At 39.9% G+C, this 21,553-nt stretch overlaps 1 protein-coding gene and 1 long non-coding RNA gene across 3 annotated transcripts; one reads left to right on the forward strand and one right to left on the reverse strand.

Moving 5' to 3' along the window:
• Nucleotides 1-3,162: 3,162 nt before the first annotated feature.
• Nucleotides 3,163-18,536, forward strand: LOC140335134 (NADPH oxidase organizer 1-like). 2 transcript variants are annotated; one of them, XM_072417539.1, is made up of 9 exons: nucleotides 4,001-4,107; nucleotides 4,204-4,442; nucleotides 5,969-6,049; nucleotides 7,211-7,286; nucleotides 12,123-12,300; nucleotides 13,424-13,623; nucleotides 14,824-14,934; nucleotides 15,183-15,300; nucleotides 16,971-18,536. In XM_072417539.1, exons 3-9 carry the CDS (start codon nucleotides 5,975-5,977, stop codon nucleotides 17,569-17,571), a joined length of 1,359 nt encoding a protein of 452 aa, XP_072273640.1. In that variant the 5' UTR covers nucleotides 4,001-4,107; nucleotides 4,204-4,442; nucleotides 5,969-5,974; the 3' UTR covers nucleotides 17,572-18,536. The 2 variants fall into 2 exon arrangements, with proteins under 2 accessions (XP_072273638.1, XP_072273640.1); XM_072417537.1 differs by lacking the exon at nucleotides 4,204-4,442 and having other exon boundaries at nucleotides 3,163-4,107.
• Nucleotides 5,115-19,543, reverse strand: LOC140335136 (uncharacterized). Its single transcript, XR_011921662.1, has 3 exons — nucleotides 19,432-19,543; nucleotides 14,760-14,879; nucleotides 5,115-5,672 (listed from the first exon to the last, which is right to left on the reverse strand). It is a non-coding gene; the product is annotated as an uncharacterized lncRNA (long non-coding RNA).
• Nucleotides 19,544-21,553: the final 2,010 nt, after the last annotated feature.

Consider the following 21,553-nt stretch of genomic DNA (forward strand, 5'->3'; position numbering starts at 1 on the left):
CTTAGGTCATACCCAAGAGAGACCCCAAAATGTTCAACCAAATGCTCCCAATTTGCATTGCAAATGCAACCAAGTGTTTATATGAGCAGGAATTCTATTATGAAGCTCGAGTGCCAGTTCCTCCATATGCTGGAAATGGAACAGTTACCCCATCCACTCCGAGAGCATGGAAGCAACTCAAGATCTTCAGTGGCGAGGGTTACCAGTTTTGGTGGCAAACTAAGCACAATTGAAAACACAACAGTGTTTCACAAACAGGATTTCATGAAACCCTTGGGTTCTTCCAGAGATTGCTAGGGGTTCCTTAAGTAATAGGCAATTTGTACCTCTCAGGTCAGTTTAATTGACACCAGTAATCTTCTTAGCTATCTGTAAGGGTGACATTCTTCCCAATGACCAGCAATGTAAGAGACATTCTTCTCACTGACCAATATGCTAATGTGCTGTGAGCTTTGGATATAGTAATTACAGCACGAGTTATTTCAAGTTTCTCCTATATTAAAGAGATTGGGAGAGGCTGCAATAGACCCTTTTTGGCTGGTGGACCTGGGAAGCAAAAACAGGAGTGCAATCGCTGGAGGAACAGAGTCCATCATATGATAATGGAAAGAGTAAATGTTGGACCAAGGTTGGTTTATCGGAAGATATGTCCACCCGATTTGCAGCCCCAATATAAAGCCAAACACCAGGGAAAGATCATATGCAGGATATGTAGACATTGATACCAACAAGACCATATCTTAAAAGCTACATTATCCATGTTGGATTTGTGGGTCAAAAGAAATGGTCCTCTGATATCAAACAGAGACCCTGTTCCTGCTCACAAGCAGCCACATAGTAAGGTGGATAAGGGAATGCTGAGTCCATCGAAAGGCGGGAGATCTATAGATAGAGAAAAAGGCTTCTTCAGCCAAACAACAAAGTCACGTAATTGAAAATATTGTACCCACCATCCCGAACATGAAGAAAGATACACGATAGGGGTTGAAAAGGGTTGTAGAAGGCCAGCATGTAAGGCATTCCGAATAGGAGGGATGCTAAAGTCATGTCAATAAAAAATAAACCTAACTAAAATACAAGATTGCCTAAAATAGGGGTCATAAGTCCAAAATAGGACCACGGACTCCCAGGTCCTCATAAGAGGGAGAGTAAGGAACAAAAAAGACTGCAGGACAGGGGTTTATAATGCGGATGTAACCAAGTGAGGTTGGAGATGGGAATAGTGGATATGGAACTCTCTATAGACACCAAACTTTCAGGTCATGATGCCCAGTCAAAGATATGTCCCAGCAGGGAAATGTGATGATAGAAGTCAAAATGTGGAAGACTTTGACCAGATTGTTTAGAGAATTAGAATGCTATATTGTGAATGGGAACAAGAAGAGACCCACACATATCGTAAGATTAAAGAAGAATAGTAAAATTTCCATTTTAACAAGTGCAATAGAACCAAACCATCAGAGACCATTGTCTAAGGTGAGCCAGAGTATCCCAAGTAGTTCAAGTTATATAAATCTGCTATGTTTGGCCTGCAAGGTGATGGCTGTGTTGGATCATTGGAAAGAAAAAGCCTGCAACAGGAACAATGATTTACTCAGAGAGGCAGATGGGAGGGAGCCACGCTATCGCTACTTGAAACTGACATCAGCCAGTAAAGAAGAAGAATACTTAACTGTCCAGCAGGCAACAATTTAAGTATTTGGGCTTATGCAGATCTACCACTCCATTGGTATTCACCATTTCTGGGTGTTTCCATTGCAGCGTGCTGTTGTTCCATTCACCAAATGATATCTCACTTAGGACAAAATTCAAAATCCTTAAACCAGCTGATGGTCACCACCATCATGCAGGTAATATTAACAGACTTTCAGTGACATTTTGTAGTATTCCCCTTCAGTCCTCCATAAACAGATATGTGGGTAGGGGAGGAGTGGTGACATGCAAGGATGGAAGGGACTGTGCCTTGAAGTTGCCTCATCACATTTGCAGGCACATTTAGACGTTTCGAGGTGCCTAGCATTTAAATAAAAAAGGAAAAGCTGCCAGTAAGCCCTTAACTAAAATACTTGATTTTCCTGTTTTTTTATCTGCCATTTTTCAGTTGGTGACATGATCTCTTTTACCTTTCACTTATGTGAACTCAATTATATGTAGATTTGGTAAATTCCACATTTGTTTTGTGTATTCTGCAACATTGTAATTTCTTGTCCTGTAATTCTGGAAAGTCATTTACTATCCTCTCCCTTCTGTGCACAGCCCAGTGATCACACAGACACAATGCTAGATTGGCCATGCAGATAAGGTTCCATTCTCAGGATGCCACAATGACACACCTGTGCATTAACAAGGCAGCTGCATACAAAGCGGATCTCTTATCGTTTTTTATCATCTTGAAACAGTTGTAATAAAAACTTAAGCTAAAATAAATGTGTCAATGCAATCTTTGCTTTTTACTGTTGCCAGTAATATCTCACATTACAACATTCACAAATCAGTGACAACACTTCATCTGTATTTGCTATGCTGGCAGACAGACAGATGGGCGCTATGTAAAGTTAACCCAATCACAGCCAGGAAATCCATCAAAGTGATGGCAGTGGATCAACGGTAAAGAAGAAAAAATGAGAAGAAGTATTTTATTTTTGGAACTAGCAATGTTCAGGATACAGAAGGCTTTTGCAATCTTTATGTCATTCATTTAATGTGGAATTACATCCTAAAAATAGGAAATTGAAACCAGGCAGAGCAAGTCCTTTATTTGCAAAGGTGACAGGTGAGTTCCCTTGGGCACCTCATCTTCATCTGCTCATCTCCCGGGTGTTGGGTCTTTGGCCATTTTGATTGGCCAAGTTAGGATGATGTAACTTCTGTGCACGAGAATGTTCTATAGCAGCGGTCGCCAACCGGTGGTCTGCGGCTCTGGCCGATGCACCCCCGAGCACGGTCAGGGGAAGAACCCCATGGGGGTGCGCACTGGCCAGAGACGCAGACCATGTTCCCCGTACAGATCGAAGGTTTAGGGAATGGGCGGGTTGTGTCTCTGGACATAACCCATCCACGCTCCCATCACTCAGACACAACCTGCCCACAGCCCTGAGCTTGCGTTCCATATGGGGGACATGGTGCATGGCTCTGGCCGGTGCACACCACCAGTGAGGTCCTTCTCTTGATCGCGTTTGGAGGCGCAATGGCCAGAGCTGTGGACCACCAAAATTTTTCTCTACCAGTTGGTGACAGCTGCACTAGATCATTTAAGTTCATAAATGTTGAAAGAATACTCCAGCGTATTGTCGGATCGTGAATGGATGCATACGCAAACTTACAATTTCGCTTGATAAATTAGGGCCATTGTCGGGGGGTACAGTGACTTCTAGGAGAGATAATGGGGACCTGGAATAGTTCCACCGACACATTACTAAGCATGTATGTCTTGAACAATAATTAATATCTGATGCCTGATTTACTTTAAGGTCCCATTGGGATTTGTGATTGAGAGCAAGAGCACAGAGGAAAATACAGTCGTAACTGCAAGGGCAACTGCATGCAAATGCATTATCCTGCAATGCATTGCAGTGACCACCAAAATGCTTTCCCTCCTACTGCCCTCCAATATTTACAGGTTCCCATGGGGTGAAGAGGTTGAGAAATGTTGTTTTAGATTTTCTATTGTCACCAGTGTTTATACAGTACATGCTATAAAAATTTCACAAATTCTGGGGATTTCCAAAAACAAAACAAAATTGAAATAAAATCAAAGTATCAGCCCAGTTTATTTGTCATAGGCAGATCCCTACTAGCACCTTTGTATGAAGGGTTTATGATATTTGATTTGGCAGAGTATTTAGAACAACTTTCTTGTTTTTTTGGCAGCAGTTCTTTGTATTATGAGATTTCTCATCCTCAGGCAGGGAGGTGGCGGACCAGAGAAGAGGGCTGTGTGTCTTTACTGGATGTTTGGTCACAGACCCGCCCACCTGCCATGTGTATGAATCCCAGGTATGCACAGGTGAGCCATCAATATCAGAGCAGGAGGCAGCGTGGGGAACAATGAGCAGATACCCAGTGGAAGCAAAAGCAGTTGGACTAGTACAGAATGGGAGGCAGAAGGTGAGGAGCAGCCACAATTTATATCATTTGTTATGTGACCTTAGAATTGGTTGTTTTGGTAAAGCTGTCAAAAAATGCTATTCAATTTTATTCAAGGCAAACCATTGTTTCCTGCTGAAACTTCCCTAAGAAAATTATGGTGGTCCTGGGTATTGGGCATCCGCAGAAAGTGTCAGAAAGTCTGAAACAGAAGTTCTCAGCAATGAATCTATGCGGTGGTTGCATGTCATTGCCCTGCATTTGCTTTCTGATGGTGACAACAACTGAACACTATTGGCAAATGAGTGTCACCTGCCACATGTTGTTTCAGCAAGGAGCAGAAATGGAATCAGCAGGTATTGTTTTAAAACAAATGCAGATTTCCAAATATTAAAAATAAATTTCAAATTGATTCAAATGTATGTAAAGCCAACAAGATTGGAATAATGTAGGGAAATAATAAAACCTCTGCTGCTGCCTGTGCCCTAGAGCAAGAAAAATACCATCAACAATGAGGGACTTTATAGGCATTTGATTTGCAACTCCATTAAACACACAAAAAAAAAACTTTTATTATACTACTTTAAAATCTTATAAAAATGACAATGCATATACATAATGCTGGGAGAGATCTTAAAATCCTAACCTTGCTCCCAATGGTCTCAATTCTATTTTCTTCCAAAAAGTTTCGCTGCCTGTGCCCTGTTGGAGTGATCTCCACTCTCTATCTGTACCAAAGGTGCAGCAGAAAATAAGAGATCTCTAAAATGTGAAGGGACAACTTTGGAAAGTTGTCACAAGTCCAAGTGTCCCCACTGGAGGATTCTCCTTCTTGTTCTGGTGACAATTTAGTTATTCCCCATATTTTCCACTAGGAACAATAAAGGAATGAATCTCTCTGAGAACAATAAAAACTTGACAACTGACAAAGGGCAGTGGCTAGACAGGGACCTGCACATATTGGGTGGGTTGTCCTGATTCTGATTATGAAAACTGCTAAATTAGAAATAAAGAAAATAAAACAGAAATGGTTTTCTAAGGCAAATATTCGATATATATTTCATACAATTACAAAATAGTCCAATTGTACAATGCTCAATGTGCAAAGTAATTACCGTAATACAGGAACATAGTTTCCATGGTCCAATTTTTGATTATTATCAATATTTTCTAGACATAGATCACCTACTTAATTGCTTTTTAGAATAAAAGGATAGCAAAGCGGCTACAAGCCAATGCAAAAGAACAAGATGACAGTTGATTTTTTTAGGTGCATGCAGCCTGAATACCCAACATGTTTCGCTCTTGATGGGCTTCCTCAGGGGTAGCTGTGTGCTTGAAAACTGCTATTCCTCTTCTTTAGTGCTATATGCAAAATCTCCTGTAGGAACCCTATATTCAATCGTGTCAGTGGGTTTGCTTACTGGGCAGTCCACTATATTGCATCCAAGGGTGAATTATCCACGTATGGTACGGGGGCAGGGAGGTTTGAAGCAAGTTGATATTTCCCTCTGTTCTGAACATGACAATGATGTCCTGTGTTGAGAAGATTCTTCGGTTTGTGTTCTGGATGGGGTGATTATTGCCTGGAATAAAATACCAGTGTATTATTTAGGACACAGAAGAGAAAACAGGAAAAGGTCAACATACACCCCCCCCTCCCCATAGGATATCCATATCTATCATAGGTTGCAGATCTAGGTCCTTTTGGGCCCCCACCGAAGGGCCCACTCCCCAATACCTTTGGGGAGTGGGCCCTTCGGGGCTTTTAGTTGTTGCCATTTCTTTTTATTACTGGTCTCTGTTCTGTACCAGTGATTGAAGTGATTTATTTTTATAGCAATCAGAACTTCTGTATAATTTTCTGCTTTCTGTTCTGCAGCTGTACATGTTGTCTATTCTGTGGTCCGATCGCAATAACATCATCATTTACAGAACGTATGACAGCTTTAAGGAGCTTTCAGTAAGTATTATAAATTTTGGTGAACCAATAGTTGGCTTTAGACATTTTTGTGGCCTCCTGATTCTTTTCTTGCTTCTCCCTACCAAAACTTTGGCTCCCTCCAATGGCAAGCAAGCCACCAATACCACGGCTCAAGTTGGGTTCCTTATGAAGCTGAGATGCTGATTGGCTGTTGTTGCCTGAGCAGCAAATCAAAACCTTTGCGCTTATACATAGAAAGAGCTGCATAATACAATAAATAAAATATTAAAAATTCTGCTCTAATTCTGAATACATTTTTGGCAATTTCCCATCAGTTTCAATCACTTTTGATCCATCGGAAATTGCAAACAGTTAAAACCAAACCGATCTACAAAACATGGGTTCTATTATCCACGTCTAGAATTATGGCTAATTCTAAAATAAGTCTGTCTCGTATCTGGTCATCTAATGCACTTTCTATTTGAAAATTGTCATTTGTCATTTCATTCTTTAGATTCATTTGGTATTTGGGTTTATCTATATATCTGCACTTTGCTATATGCTGCAGCTGTTCATTGCATCAAATCAAGATGGATTTACCTATAATTTGTAATATTAATGGTACCAATAACTTTTTTTAAAAAGTTTTGAAATTTTTACCTTTTTATTAAATTGTTTGCATGCATTTCACTACAAATATATATATATATATATATCATTTACAATATACATATACATATACATAATTTGCAAATAGCATGACTGCTTCAAGTTTCAATTAGGTTTATTGAAAGAGAGGTGGAAGGAGACTTTTTTAGCAAATAAAAACGGTTTGAAAATGGGAAGAAAGAAAAAGATGCAGAATGTGATCAGACTTATTGGGGTCATTCACTTTGCAGTTGAGGAACCCCTTTTGAGATCTTGACCCAAAAAATTTAAAAGCAGTTGTCCAAAAAGTTAAATAAAATGTTCTATTACCGCATATATGGCCAGGAATTGTGCGTTTAATGTCATTACACCTGGGTATTATAGTCTTGATAAACACATAGCCTTGGGCTGCTAATACAAGCTAACCAACAATGGAGTATATAATTATCTGAGCTGTCATGGACCAGTGGGCCTTTACTTGAACAGAACTATTGTACACCCCAATAGTAATGAAGTCCTGTGATTTATTAGGTGTTTTCTTTGATCATTTAGAAACTGCTTTCCAGGAACTTTCCACTGGAGGCTGGACTTGTCAATAAGTCGGACAGAACTCTTCCTGTGCTGAAAGGTAAGCCGGCCATTTAACCTAGAAGTCATAGGTGGAAGGCATTCTACATGATGAATGTTTAAGTGACCTTGTCAGCTAACACAAAATATCAAGAATGTGTCCTGCAAGAGAAGAGCTCATATATTCAATCACCTCCACACCATGGGCCGTATCGCCCAACCATTCCAGTGCTAAACTGGTGTTTAGGAGTTATTATCAATTATGAAAGTGTTCCTCATGCTTATACTCATTCAGCTCTACGACATGTGCCCTACCTCCTCTCTCTTTCAAATCAGGGACAGATTTATACTTTGTTCTTCCCTAGGCCACACCCGGCACCATGAACGATATAAAAAAAATGCTATCAAACAGTGCTGGCTTGTTACATATGCATGTCAAATACCTAAAAATAATGTAATTCTTTGACTTAGTTTGACTTTGTTAGGTAGCCGCTAACCTTCTTTGAACCTCAATAACTCTGCAATAGATACTTCCAGAGAAATGCAATTCAGCTGACAGATAGCCGTGGGGGACATGTTCTTACTACTACATCTTTAGGTCCCTACTTCTCCCTATTCCTGAGGAATTGAGGTTCAACCAAGGAAGGCAGGGTTCACCAGCATACATAGACCTTCCATTTTGGAGAACTAGTGTAGGTGGGCCTTCTATTTGGAGAAACAAGAATTAGCATAGGCTGAGCTTCTGGTTAACCATCATGAATGGACCTTCCATTTTAGGGAACCTGTATAGGCAGACTTATTATTTTAGTGGATAGTGAACTTCAAGCTAACCACAGAAAGTAAATAGTGGATTCTTAATTGTAGGGCAGTGGTCCACAAATTCTTTGCAGGATGCAGACCACTAAATTCACAGACTCTGGACCAAGCATGCGTGGGGAGCTGTGTGGCACTCAAAGGGGAAGAAACTTCCTCCCGGAGTGACGTCATGATGCCAGAACCCACCCACTCTCCCAACGCAGGTCTGAGCCTGCAATGTCTCCAGGAGACGTGGTCTGCGGCTCTGGCCAGTGCCCCCCCCCCCCTCAAGCTGGGTCCTTCACCTGACCCCGACAGACGGTGTGTGCACTGGCCAGAGTGGAGGCCCATCTGTCAGACGGCCGGGGGTTCGGGGACCTCTGTTGCAAAGTATGTGATAAACAGTAGTGAACGTCTCCTGATACACTAATATGTTTAACAAGATAAAAGTAGAAATAGTAGATACAAGAAATGTGTAAAGTGTATTTCTAAGTATTATAAGTATTTCTAGGTACAAAAACTACACATTTGTATTGTATTCATCCATTTAACTATACAAAGGGAATAGCTGACTTGCAAAACAACCAAAACATTCCAGTCCAACAGATTGCTTAGTTTGTTGATACCAGTCTGTTAAACAGATTACATGACAAAAGAATTCTAAAAATGTCTTTCATAGACAAATGTTTGCTCAAGATGGCTCATTACAGAGGACATAAACTAAAAAAACAAGACGTTGTGTGCAGGCATTTCTTTATTGCATACAAGATATGTTATGTCTCTACAATAAAACTTAGCTGTCTGTTCACATGTACACTGAACTGCGTATGCGTATGTGAACTCAACCAATAAACATGGCGGATAAATCCAAACAAAATAAAAGGACCGGGTAAAGATGACAGGACCAGCATGGGAGCGGGGGACAGTAATTTTATTTCAACTTTAAAAGAAATATTTAGCCCACTATTACTGACCTGCTTCATACTCTATGAGCCAGTTGAGGAAAAATTAAGTCAAAAAGACCTAGCTGGATGTGGAAAGTTAGAGTCTCGGTAAAGTCACGTCTTTACTACTGGGTGGGAGGAATTTAAATGGGAGTTCAACATCTTACAAAACTTTTATTGCTCTTCTAGAATTTTTATCAATAAAAAAGGAGTAAAGGGAAAACTTACCAGAGAGGACATGGGCCAAAATTAAAACAATACAAATTTTAGTTTGTGTACAACTAGACCAAACCAAAAGAGTCTGGCTGGAGTTAGGCTTTAAACCATTCCAGACCCTCGAATAGTCCATTGGGCCTGATCTGTTCAAGCTCTCCAGGACTGGAAAAATAAGACTATCATTGAAGAATCTGGGTGATTCAACAAACCTGGAATTGATTTCTTAAAAATCATATAGCTATTTATTGGAAAATATTCTAATTCCAGGACCAAATCCATTATAAATTTGCTGGATCACCCAGGTTCTCTTATTGATAGTTTATCTTTTCCAGTCCTGGAGAGTTTTAACAAATCAGGCCAAATGTACCCACAGAGTGTAGTCTACATTTTGCATGCCACCATTAGGGAACAGCACTTTAGAATGTTTGTATAGGCACAGTGTTTCATGCTCTGATAGCCATTAGAAAAATGTTTTACACGTCCTAATTTAAACATTGGACAAGTTAAGAGTTTGTGCAAACATACTGGGAACAACATGCTTTGTTAATATTTGTTTTTACAAGCCTGAGCAGGTTCTTAGCTGACCCAACAATTAACATGTGGAAGAATAACACACGCAGCTACTAAATCCTTCCTCCTTCTCCTCCTCCCTGTGTGCACAGCCGCACGCTATAATATTCCAAGTAATTATATGGTTATTGTCACCTTCTCTAACGCATTTCACCTCAAACTGGCTTTATCGTAGAAATAGAGCAGATGTGAGGGATTAACAATACATACAGGGTCGGGTATCAGTTGGGCAAATATTCTTAAAGATGCAGATCCATTCTACAGAGATGGTAATAGATGTAAACCAAATTATAAATACTCTATATAAGTTTGAAAAAGGCCAAGAAATGAGACTATATCTACCTTTTTCTCAAAAACAGGTCATCTACATACCCCCCATTTCATCTTTGGTTTAGGCAGAATTGCACTTATACCTTTGCATTGTGATGTCTTTTTGGGGTTTATTTGTAATGCACATACCTCATGATGTACACTTGACTTGCAGTAAAATGGATGTGAAACAGCATACAAGATACATGATGAAATCTGTGACATTGGGCCTGGTTTAATAAAGCTGTCCAAGGCTGGAGAGGATACACTTTCATCAGTGAACCTGGGTGATCTAGAAAACCTGGAATGGATGTAGTCCAGGATTGAAAAGATTTGTCAACAAATAGCTAAGCCTGTGTACACACGTCGTTAGAAACAAACTATTTACAAAAGATCAAAAAGTTCGATAATTGTTAACAAAAAAGTGCACAATGACGCCGATGAACGAGGAATCTCGCTGGAAAACGAATGACCATTGCGGTGGATCTGATCGTTCTTAATTTATTGTGCGTACGGTTGTTCAGTGATTGTGGATTGTTCTGGGGTACACTTTCTCCTGTACATGTCTATTCCTGCGTCATTCAAACGATCATATCTAGTGTGTGTACATTATTGGTTGATTATATTTGAACGATCTTATTGTTACAGCATGTACAAAATTGTGCACAATACGATCGTTCAAAATAATCGGGAATAATCGTGGATCGTTTGTTTTCAAACGATAAATATTGCACGTGTGTACCTAGCCAAAGTCACCCAGCTTCACAGATGAAAGCGTAATATTTTACAGACTTGGTCAAAGCACATTGCTCAAAACAAGTTGTACCTACCTGGAATTTCCTTTTAATGTGCATCCTCAGAACAGAAAACACAGCCACATATGTGTTTCTTATAACATCAATTGTAATACAATGAGGGCCAAATGTGTAAAATAAAAATAAATGAACGTGACCCACCACACACATATACACTGCACTCTGTTGTACCATTCAATGGCAATGGAAGGGTGAATTCACATTGCTCCAAGTAAATTGTAGCTATAGTGGTAATGCACATACAGTACCTAAGGGTGAATGGGCCCTTTTTGTCTCTAAACTGCAACAAGAAATGAACCAGCTACATGGGACTGAAAGGGATTTCTATGCATTATGTGCTTTGCTGCATAAAAGTAGACAGGTGTGATTTTCACAGATTGCACATTCACTGTATTTTATTAAAAACACACCTGTTTTAAAGATAAATGTTACAGCACTGTTAAAAGTGGAATTAAGGAAAAATGTATAAAACATAAATAAACTTTAAAATGCAAACCCGTGAACCATTGCTCATTGACATTGTGAACCTTAGCCAAAGAAAGTGGTTTTACTGGTTCCTCTGATGGCTGACCTGTTCTGTACCTGAAGAACCTGGGGAAGGGAAATTTAGACAGATCATGTGACCTAATAAATATTTTTTATAAGAGTTAATTAGATACGATAAGATTTATTGATAGTATTGATTACAAATGCAAACATACAGGCCAGTGTCTTATCTCTCATGCGTTTATTGTTTGGATTTTAGGTACTAAAATTTGTAGGAGCATCAACTGATATAGATAAAGAAATGTAACATATGGCTTCCTAGGGTGTGAACCAGACTTTCTCAACCGTCTTCACAGAGGAACCCTTGAAAAAACTTTCAGGTCTTAGGGAATCCCGTACTATAATTACTAAATGCCCAACTCACAGTTTATTAGTGTGGTGGTTACTTGAAAGAATGCTTCCTACAAGCCATTCTATGCCTTCCATCTTAAAGATAGACCATTGGTATATCACTATTGGCCACTTATGTCACTTGAACTGACCTTAAACACACACGTTGCTCAAGGAACAACCTCTGAAATAACCCTAAGGTTCCACACAACCCTGGTTGAGAAATGCTGGTGTAAACTATTTGTAGGACCCATTTAGGATCCTTCTTTAAATATATCAACCTCAACAGGAATAAACAAAATTGCGTAACTGTTTTTTGACCATAGATTAATACTAGAAATCAGTACCTACAACTTATTGTTGTTTTTCCAGATGTTCCTCTGCTCTTCCGGACTCGATTCTCCTCCCGTTTTTTGGAGAGGCTCCGTCTGTTGGAGGTTTATTCCCAGGAACTCCTCCAAACTGACTCCAAGGTCTCCCAGTGTGAGGATGTCATTTGTTTCTTCTCTCCTAACAACCAGGACCTAACTCCATCTTTCCCTGAAAACAGGTTTGAACAGATCTTGACATATTGTTTCTTGACCTTTTTAAAATGGGGGAACCCTTGAAATAACTTTCAGGGAACCCCTGCTATAATTATCCACAGCTCACAGTATATCAGTGTGGTGTTGTAGATGTCTCCTACATTACTGGCCATTGGTAAGAATGTCACGCTTACACATACCGTAGCAAAAATGATCATTGGTGTCACTTGACCTGAGAGACATAAATTGCTAATTTCCCAAAGGAAACCTAGGATTCCATGGAATCCTGGGTGAGAAACACTGTATGGGATGTTTATTAGCTTTAACTCAAACTCTTTCTACTTACCAATGGAAGGGGCCCATTTCCTGATTCTCAAGCCTCAGCTCATTCGATTTCATCTAAGGCAGCAGTCGCCAACCAGCGGTCCGTGAGAAAATTTTGGTGGTCCACAGCTCTGGCCTGTGCGCACCCCCCCAGCAGGGTCCTTCTCCTGACCCCACTGGGGGGGCGCACCGGGCAGAGCTGCAGACCATGTTTCCCATACCATTTGTAGGCTGAGGGCAGTGGTCTCTGGACAGTGTGGGTGGGTTCTGTCATCATGACGTCACTCTGGCCACTTTCTTCCCCGTGGAGTGACACACGGCTACCTGCGCATGTGCAGTCCGGAGCTAGAAAGTTTAGTGGTCCGTAGGTCAGAAAAGGTTGGAGACCACTGATCTAAAGTACGTTTAAGCACAATCAAATGCAGAGTCACTTAAAAGCATGTTTGGGCACAGCGGCCGGGTTTCACCTTTGCCAGGATATACTGACTCCAAGGAAGCAGATCCAACACAATCTCCTCTGGGTCATCCACACACTAAAGGCATATATATGTATCTTGAAAACTACCAAACCCAGTTTGGGACAAGGATTTACATTTTACACAGTCTTGTCACAGTCACAGTGAAATATATTTAGGTGAAGGTTATATATAATTGAGCATCTATGCACTAATGGAGGGGAATCTTTATGGCATACCTTTTAAAAGGATCTGTACTAACCATTAGGATCTCATAAAAACAACATCTCAGTTGAGCCATAAAAAAATATCTAAACAGTTCTGAAACTAAAGTTGATTATGTCTGGTGACCATTGTTTGTTTTTTGTAGTCTGGTGATACTACCATCAGAGAATGACCAGAAGCCAAAGATGGCGTTCTCCCCCTCAAATTCAAACCAGCCAACCACACAACCTATCATGTCAGAACTTTACCTATGTATTGACACCTACGAAACAAAAGACACAAAGAACAGGCCATTCAAGGTCAAGAAGAATGAACAAGTTGATGTCCTCATTAAAGATGCTACTGGTAGGTCTAAGGGTTTTTTTTAAATACACAGATAGTTGTTCTTAATCTTGCCTAAAGTTACTAGTTGTTGGAGGGTTCAAGTTTTTAAGAATGATAAAAATCTATGAAGAAGAATAAAATCTTATATTTTGGTAAGTCTCCAACTTACATGTTGACTTAGTCCCCATTGGTTGATTGGCCAGCTGTTAGGGAAATACGGATTATTGTGGCTATATGGATACATGTAAAATTATGCAATTGGGAACGTCAAAAAGAAGCATGCAGCATACAATCTGGAATGATGGGGGGGGTGTATAATAGGATCAATATTGGAGACATTACTGACTTAATGAGACGTGATTTTAGCCTTTTACCCAGAACTAGGATCTCATCTATATCATGTATTTCAATGCTGTACAATGATTAAACAAGATGGACCTGATTTATTAAAACTCTCCAAGATTACAGAAGATAGACTATCTTGGAAGAATCTGGAGATCAAGCAACCCTGGAATGGATTTATTAAAATATTATCCTAATATCTGACAAATGTTTTCAATCCTTGACCAAATCTTTTCAATGTTTGCTGGATCACCAAGTTCACCCATGATAGTCTATAGTTTCCAGTCCTAAAAGCCTTATGGGTGTCAAAACCTACAGTTCTGCTCTAATACAAAAATAACCAACATGGAAAATTTGCCAGGAAAGTTGGGAGTTGTAATTTTTTTACATAGACATGAGAGCTACCTTTGGTTTGGAAGAAACAGAAAAGGTTCTCCTTGTAAAGCCACCACAGAGGACACTACATTAGAATTGTAAGAAAAGAGGTTTAACTTCCAATTTTCCACAATGGGAATTTTAATGAATGGTTACAAAAAAGGATTGCTTGGATTTCTAACAACACATAATGGAATATAAATCGCTACCAACATTAATCCCTAATTCATGGTTGAATGTTGATCCAATGGTTGTCTGCAAGGGTCAGGAAATAATTTTGTAGGTTTCTCAAAGCAAATTGGATTATTCTTTAAAAGAACTTGTTGCCCATTTACCAATTAGATTGCATGTACTAGGAATGCAAAGCTGTATTTGATGATGTTTCATAAACCTATATATGTACCACATTGACTTTTAATGAACATATATACAGTACGTACCTTACTAACTGTGGGAGATCATTTATTTTTGCAGTTTTCCTTTACCTTCTCAATTTGTCTTCAGGTTGGTGGTTGGTGGAGAATGAAGAGAAACGCCTGGCTTGGTTCCCAGCACCATACCTGGTAAAGTCACAGCCAAACAATATGGATTTAAAGAGAAAATCATTTAGTAGAGGTAATTGAGGAGCAATGATAGCTGTAAAATCAACTCAAAAATAAGTTTGGACAGACTGGTGATATGTTAGAGCATCAATTACCATTGTCATTAGTGTCTTTAATGCGAATAACATGGGGATTGGGAGATATGCGGATAGTATATACCTAGAATCCAGCTATGCATATATATATTTATCCACAGTCTTCATCATTGGAATGTGAGCCTTTCAGTACTAAAGCATAACTTTTTTTTTTTTTACTTTCCAGGGACCTTTTTCTATGCTCAGAAGGGCTATGAGGCCAATAATTCAGATGAAATCTCTCTTAGAATCGGGGTTGTCGTAGAAGTGATAGAGACGTCTGAAACTGGCTGGTGGCTGATCAGGTAAGATTCTACTACCTGACTTCCTATATAAAAACATGCCCCATGGTCTATTTGTTCTAGATTGGACTGTAGGTTCTGTATTTGCCTGGTTTGAGACCAATATGAGCCATGCTGAATAAAGCAGACACATCATTACATTTCTAACATTATGTTAAAGCCTATCAATTTTACACTGCCTCAATGACTGGTGGTTGTCAGAAGCAATCCCTGGATATGACCAGCAAATTCCAGGTTTGCTTGATCACCTAGGTTCTCTTGTGATATTCCATCTTTCCCAGTCTTAAAGAGCTTTAATAAATCAGACCCTTTTGTTACCCATTCAAAATAAACCTAAAAGTGTCCTCAAAAGCTGAGCTCGGTTATTTCAAAGCCATTATTTCTAATTTTTAGAGATTGGTGTAAGGCCAATGTGATTCCTATCTTCAAAAAGGGAGCAAAGTCATTACCAGGTGACTACAGACCCGTTTGTTTGATAAAGAACCACATAGAGGAGTTTCTGCTAGAAAATAATATTATAAGTGATAGTCAGCATGGCTTCAAGCAAGACCGAAGTTGTAAAAAAATGTAAGTAAGTAAACAGGTAGACAGTGGAGTAGCAGTTGATATATTGTACTTGGACATTGCTAAAGCATTTGACACAGTACCCCACAGACAGTTAATATACAAGTTAGGGTCGATAGGTTTAGAAAAGTCAATCTGTAAATGGATAGAGAACTGGCTTAAAGATCGCATCCAGAGTTGTAATTAATGATCTATACTCTGAATGGTCTAAGGTTATTAGTGGTGTACCCCAGGGTTCAGTTTTGGGACCCTTACTGTTTAACATCTTTATAAATGACATAGAGTTTGAGATTAAAAGTACCATTTCTGTGTTTGCAGATGACACCAAACTATGTAATGGAATTATGTCCATACAGGATGTCTATAATCTACAAGCAGACCTGGATGTACTGTGTGATTGGGCAGCCAAGTGGCAAATTACATTTAATATAGATAAATGTGAATTTATGCACTTGGGGGCTAACAACATGCATGCTTCATACTGTCTATGGGGAATACATTTGGGGGAGTCAGAAATATAAAAGGATCTGGGGGTTCTGGTCGATCATAGACTTAATAACAGCATGCCATGCCAAGCTGCAATATCTAAAGCTAGCAAAGTACTTTCTTGTAATAAAAGAGGAATAGACTGCAGAGATGGAGACATTATCCTGCCCCTGTACAAAGCATTGGTCAGACCACATCTGGAATATGCAGTCCAGTTTTGGGCACCAGTTCACAAAAAGGACATTGTGGAATTGGGGAGAGTGAAGAGAAGGACAACTAAACTAATAAAAGGAATGGAGGAGCTCAGCTATGAGGAGAGATTAGCTGAGCTGAATCTATTCTCTCTTGAGAAGAGACGTATAAGGGGGGATATGATCACCCTGTATAAATATATAAATGGTCCATATAGAGACCTCTCTTCCCCATTATTCACTTTGAGATCATTAGAAAGAACCAGAGGGCACTCTTTGTGTCTGGAGGAAAAGAAGTTTAAGCTCCAGATAAGGAAGGGATTCTTCACTGTAAGGATGTCTTTTTTCAACCTAAACCTACTATGTAACTATGTAAAAGAACAGCATTTCCCTAAAACAATTGTATTTCCCCTCCTCTTTTCTTTCCTCCAGTTACAATGGAAGATTTGGATATGCCCCAGCCATGTTCCTTAAACCCTACAAGAATCCTCATCAGAACCTGCAGAAATCATTTGCTCAGGAGAGATTCGGCTCCACACCCAACCTCCTGAAGGCCATAAGTAGCATAAGCCTTAATAAAGACCTAAACCTGGAATTTCCAAGTGTGAAGCCTGAGGAGAAGACCCAAAAGGTGAGATTAGAAAGGACGATATCTAGGTCTTTAAGTAATCTCCAAGACTCAGACAAGGTGCCTGCAGCCTACAGCATTATAAATAGAAGAATGGACTGTGCTGCAGAATGGAACAAGCAGGACTTGGAAACATCCAGGCCTCCTCTTCAGACTGTTGATCCTCCAATTTCGTCCTTGTTGCCGGAGGGATGTTTTGCCCACTCTCATTCAGACAAAGCAGAATTTGAGGCCGAAAGACAGAGGAAAGATTCAGGATTTGATGAACATCCTTCTCCTGGGATACGTGTTGCTTTGAACCATGGTGACCTTCCACCACCTATTCCCCAGAGACCTTCACTGCAGGAGATTCACTCAAAATGCACAACCATCACAAGAAGAGCTGCTCTACAACCTAATATCTGAACTTGTTCTTAGGACTACTGGCCAGAAGATGGACACTTGCCTAAACTATGGAAAGCCACAGACTCTCTATACCTAAGGTACCACTTCAGATCTCCATCTTCTCTCCAGGCTCTTGAATGATGGCTGTATGGTAACCTTCTGATTCTTCTGATACTAAGTTCTCCTTACAGGGGGTCTTGTACACTTGGTAGGCTTTTTTGAATGAATATAGAGGTACTACAGTAACATTCTGTGTACAGCGTGTCAAGCCAAGAACTATGGACCTCCCAGGCAACCCAATGGAGTTGAACCATCTCATGAACCACTGGTGGTGTTGGCTGACCAAGACAGGCACCAGTAAGATGGTGGCATACCTCAGAATTCCAGTGACAGCAGGCATTTTCGATGACATTCCATGACTTCTTGTTTAATTAATTGCCAAATGATTGTTTTTTGATCTATTTAAGCACAATTCTGATTTTTTTCACTACTGAAGTTACAAAACACTTATAGGTCTTGTCTCTTCCCCTGCCTGGCAGTGAAGTAGAAACATCAGACTAATATCCTTATCCCTCCCCAATGGTTCTCTATCCTCATAATACTATGCCTCTTGTTAGCACATGAGCACTGTTTCTATTCCTGCCAATTCTGTATAGAGACTGCAAGAGGCTGATACTATGTCATGCTTTCATACATACATTGCTTGAATTAAAATGTATATATAATGATTTATAAATCGATATCAATCCACAATTATTTGAGTCATTTAAATCTGCCTGAGTTTCAGCTTTAAATGTTGTTAGCAAATATCCATTTTTGTAGTCAGCCTCCTATGCCAACCCCTTAGCACCTTCATAATACCTGGCACTGCAGAAGACCGAGCCCCAGAAATAAAACCATCCATTTTATACCCGTGATATGTTGCGTAAACAAGGAAATACAGCATAATTGGAGCCATGAGATAATTTACCTACTTTGAATAAATAATGAATGACAAGAGTTTCACTTTCATATCAAAGAAACCTCAATGATAATTAAAATAGTCTAAAAGAATCTAAGATGGCAATCTTCTACCAACAATAGGGTGAGTCCAACCGAGCTACAACCTCAACATTGTTTCAAAAAGCTAACATTTCCACTGGATGAAGTTCAGTAAATACTCTGGATTTAAATGTGTATGCAAATTCTAACCGTCAACCTCTTTTCTTTGCTTCCTTCTGGTTCATTAAATATACAGCTGACATGACATTTTATTATAGTTGTGTAAAAATTGCACAAAGTATCTGATCATGCCAGAAATCCAGTGCTGTCCTATGCGCTCTGCAGTCATATTGTATTGCAAGCAGTCTTATCTTCCCATCCATGTTACCAATGTGTATATAGAACAATCCTATGTTATGGCTCTGAGGGGGTGAGATGTTTTGTAGTCCTAACATAGTTATATAGTTACTGTTATGGCGATTTCTTGCTGATCCCAGATCAGGTTCCCTCCCTATCGTGGCCTTTGTTTTCAACACGTTAGGAGCAATGAACAACATACGCAACTCAAGCATGTAGTTAAATCACTTCTCATACTTTATCATCACATGTTAGTTTATATAGTCAGACAACCAGGTGGAAGGCACTTAGTAGTTAGTCAATAACAGGAAACTTAACAACTTTGCTTAGCAAAATGTTTCAAGGTAAGAAGCCTCAAGGTAAGGATGGAGCAAATAGTGACTTACTGATAAGGAGGATATAACTAGTTTCCACACAACTCAATTATTTGCAAAATTTAGCAAAAACACAAAAACAACTTAACTTCAAGAGTCAGCAAAATTACATTCCTTACACTTCCCTTCCTTTTATCCTTAAACAAAGGATTACTACCTGACGTCATACCTTTGTTCCTTTACATGCAAATAAACAGCCTCAGGTTCTTCAGCATACATAATGCGAGGAAGCTGAATGATTCTTGATTTGCATATTGACAATAACAATTTTTCCAGGAAATCATAGGTTTGACAGTTATTACAAAAGTCATACGGGTCATGAGGTAAACGTATATCACTTTCAGTAACATCAGTGTCATTATAGATATTGCTAAAGACTCTAAGCAGTATGTTGACTGGGGTGGAGACAGCAATCAAACAAGACGTTAACATATCTTGAGTACTATGCATCAGATAAGCAAAAACTACAACTATTATATATTTTTTTGGCTAGACGTTCCCATATTATTATTATTATTATTATTTTTATTATTATTAATAAACAGGATTTATATAGCGCCAACATATTACGCAGCCATATACATAATAAGGATTGCAAATGACAGACTAATACAAACAGTGATACAGGAGGAGAGGACCCTGCTCCGAAGAGCTTACCTTAGCCCGGAAATCAGTCCAGTCACTATACTCAAGTCCTCGCCAGTGCATAGACAGGGTAGAGTAATTCTTTAGGTTATGGCTTGTTTGGGACAAACAACGGGCAAACCTTGAGGGTGATATTAGCAAATTATTGTGACCCATACAAGACAGAATATGATAATCAGGGCTCCAAAACTGCAAACAAGCATCTGGGCTGGTACTCGTGGATCAAGAAGCATCATACTGGCGCTGGATCGGTGGTGCCTTTTCACTCTTAAGGCGTGTATCCAGGTGGGTCCTCCACTGGTCAGCACGGCTGTTCTAGTGATGGCTTGCACGGTGACCGGAGGTCCAAAGGGAGGATCCAAGGATTTGATTGAGATCCCCGGGCAATAAAATAAAGGGTCTTTAGCCCAGGGGAAAAGGTCTTCCCAATAAAATTTCAACTTAACTTAACTGGGTTAGGTGTCATTCTTATTTCTGCTAATACGGCTGGTAGGTATTGGTCCCACTTATGGAATGTCCCTCCAGTTGCTCTTCTAAGTTTGTCTTTCAGTGTCCTATTTGTCCTTTCTACTACTCCTGCACTCTGGGGGTGATATGGGATGTGGAACTTCCATTCTATATTCATGAAATCCATTGTCTGAGCTTATTCTTACTGGGCATCCAAATCTGGGGATGATATCCTTGCATAGTATTTTAGCTACTGTCCTTGCATTTTCTTTACTGACTCCAAAAGCTTCTACCCATCTGCTGAATCTATCTGTAATCACTAACATTATCTGACATCCATTGGAAGCCTTTGGCATGAGTGTAAAATGAATTTGTAACCCTTGAAATGGACCCTGTGGAGGTAACAAATGTTCATGTTGTCCTGCTTTCTTTCCTTGCACATTATTTTTAGCATGTTAGACAGCGGGGATACTTTGGCTTGTGTGTGTTCTTTAAATTTTGGGCACAAAAGCACTTGTTTATTTCTTGTGTTGTGATTTTTAATGCTCTAGTGTCCTATACCATGGATTTGAAAATGAGGGGTACTGCTATCTGGGGTAGCCCTACTATCCCTCCTTTTGACCAGATTCCAAAGGAAGATTATAACAGGAGTTTCCCCGGGAACAATATAGGGGGCATGTCAGGTTTCTGGGACACATTTAAATGTTTCTTTACATGTTTCTTATAGGGGTCTTTAGGTTCCTCCGGGTTATCCCCCTTACCTTGGGAATTTCCCATAGTTGAAGTATAAATTACAGTATAAATATCAGACAGTTGTACAGTTATTGTTAGTTCAGCAGGTAGCTGCAGTGCTCGCTGATGTCCTGTTCCCAGGACCGCTTACCAAAACGCAGCTTAGGTCACATTACTGCTTGTCTAAGGCAACCACAGTGTAAGGAACTTACCCGCCCTGCGAGCCTGCGGTATCCCTGGGGTTCCCAGCCACAGAGGGGGATGCCACAGTAGCAGGCAGCATGGCCGAGGCTGCTGCCCTGCTTGCAGCTTGTCTGTCTCTACAGGCGGAGGGATCCGCCCTGGCCAAAGTACTGTTCAGCCAGGCAGCAGCCCTTGCATCCCTCTGTTATTAAGTCTATGATCTACCAGAACCCCCAGATCCTTTTCCATTTCTGACTCCCTCAAATATATTCCCATAGACAGTA

This window comes from Pyxicephalus adspersus, chromosome 7, assembly GCF_032062135.1.
Source record: "Pyxicephalus adspersus chromosome 7, UCB_Pads_2.0, whole genome shotgun sequence".
In the NCBI taxonomy this organism is placed as follows: Eukaryota; Metazoa; Chordata; class Amphibia; order Anura; family Pyxicephalidae; genus Pyxicephalus; species Pyxicephalus adspersus.

Excerpts from the sequence above, each read along its gene's own strand:
- LOC140335134 (XM_072417537.1), top strand. The coding sequence starts at position 4,048 with ATGAGCAGATACCCAGTGGAAGCAAAAGCAGTTGGACTAGTACAGAAT. Across the intron at positions 14,935-15,182 it reads GAGAAAATCATTTAGTAGAG|GGACCTTTTTCTATGCTCAG; the intron begins GTAATTGAGGAG and ends TTTACTTTCCAG. Across the intron at positions 15,301-16,970 it reads ACTGGCTGGTGGCTGATCAG|TTACAATGGAAGATTTGGAT; the intron begins GTAAGATTCTAC and ends TCTTTCCTCCAG.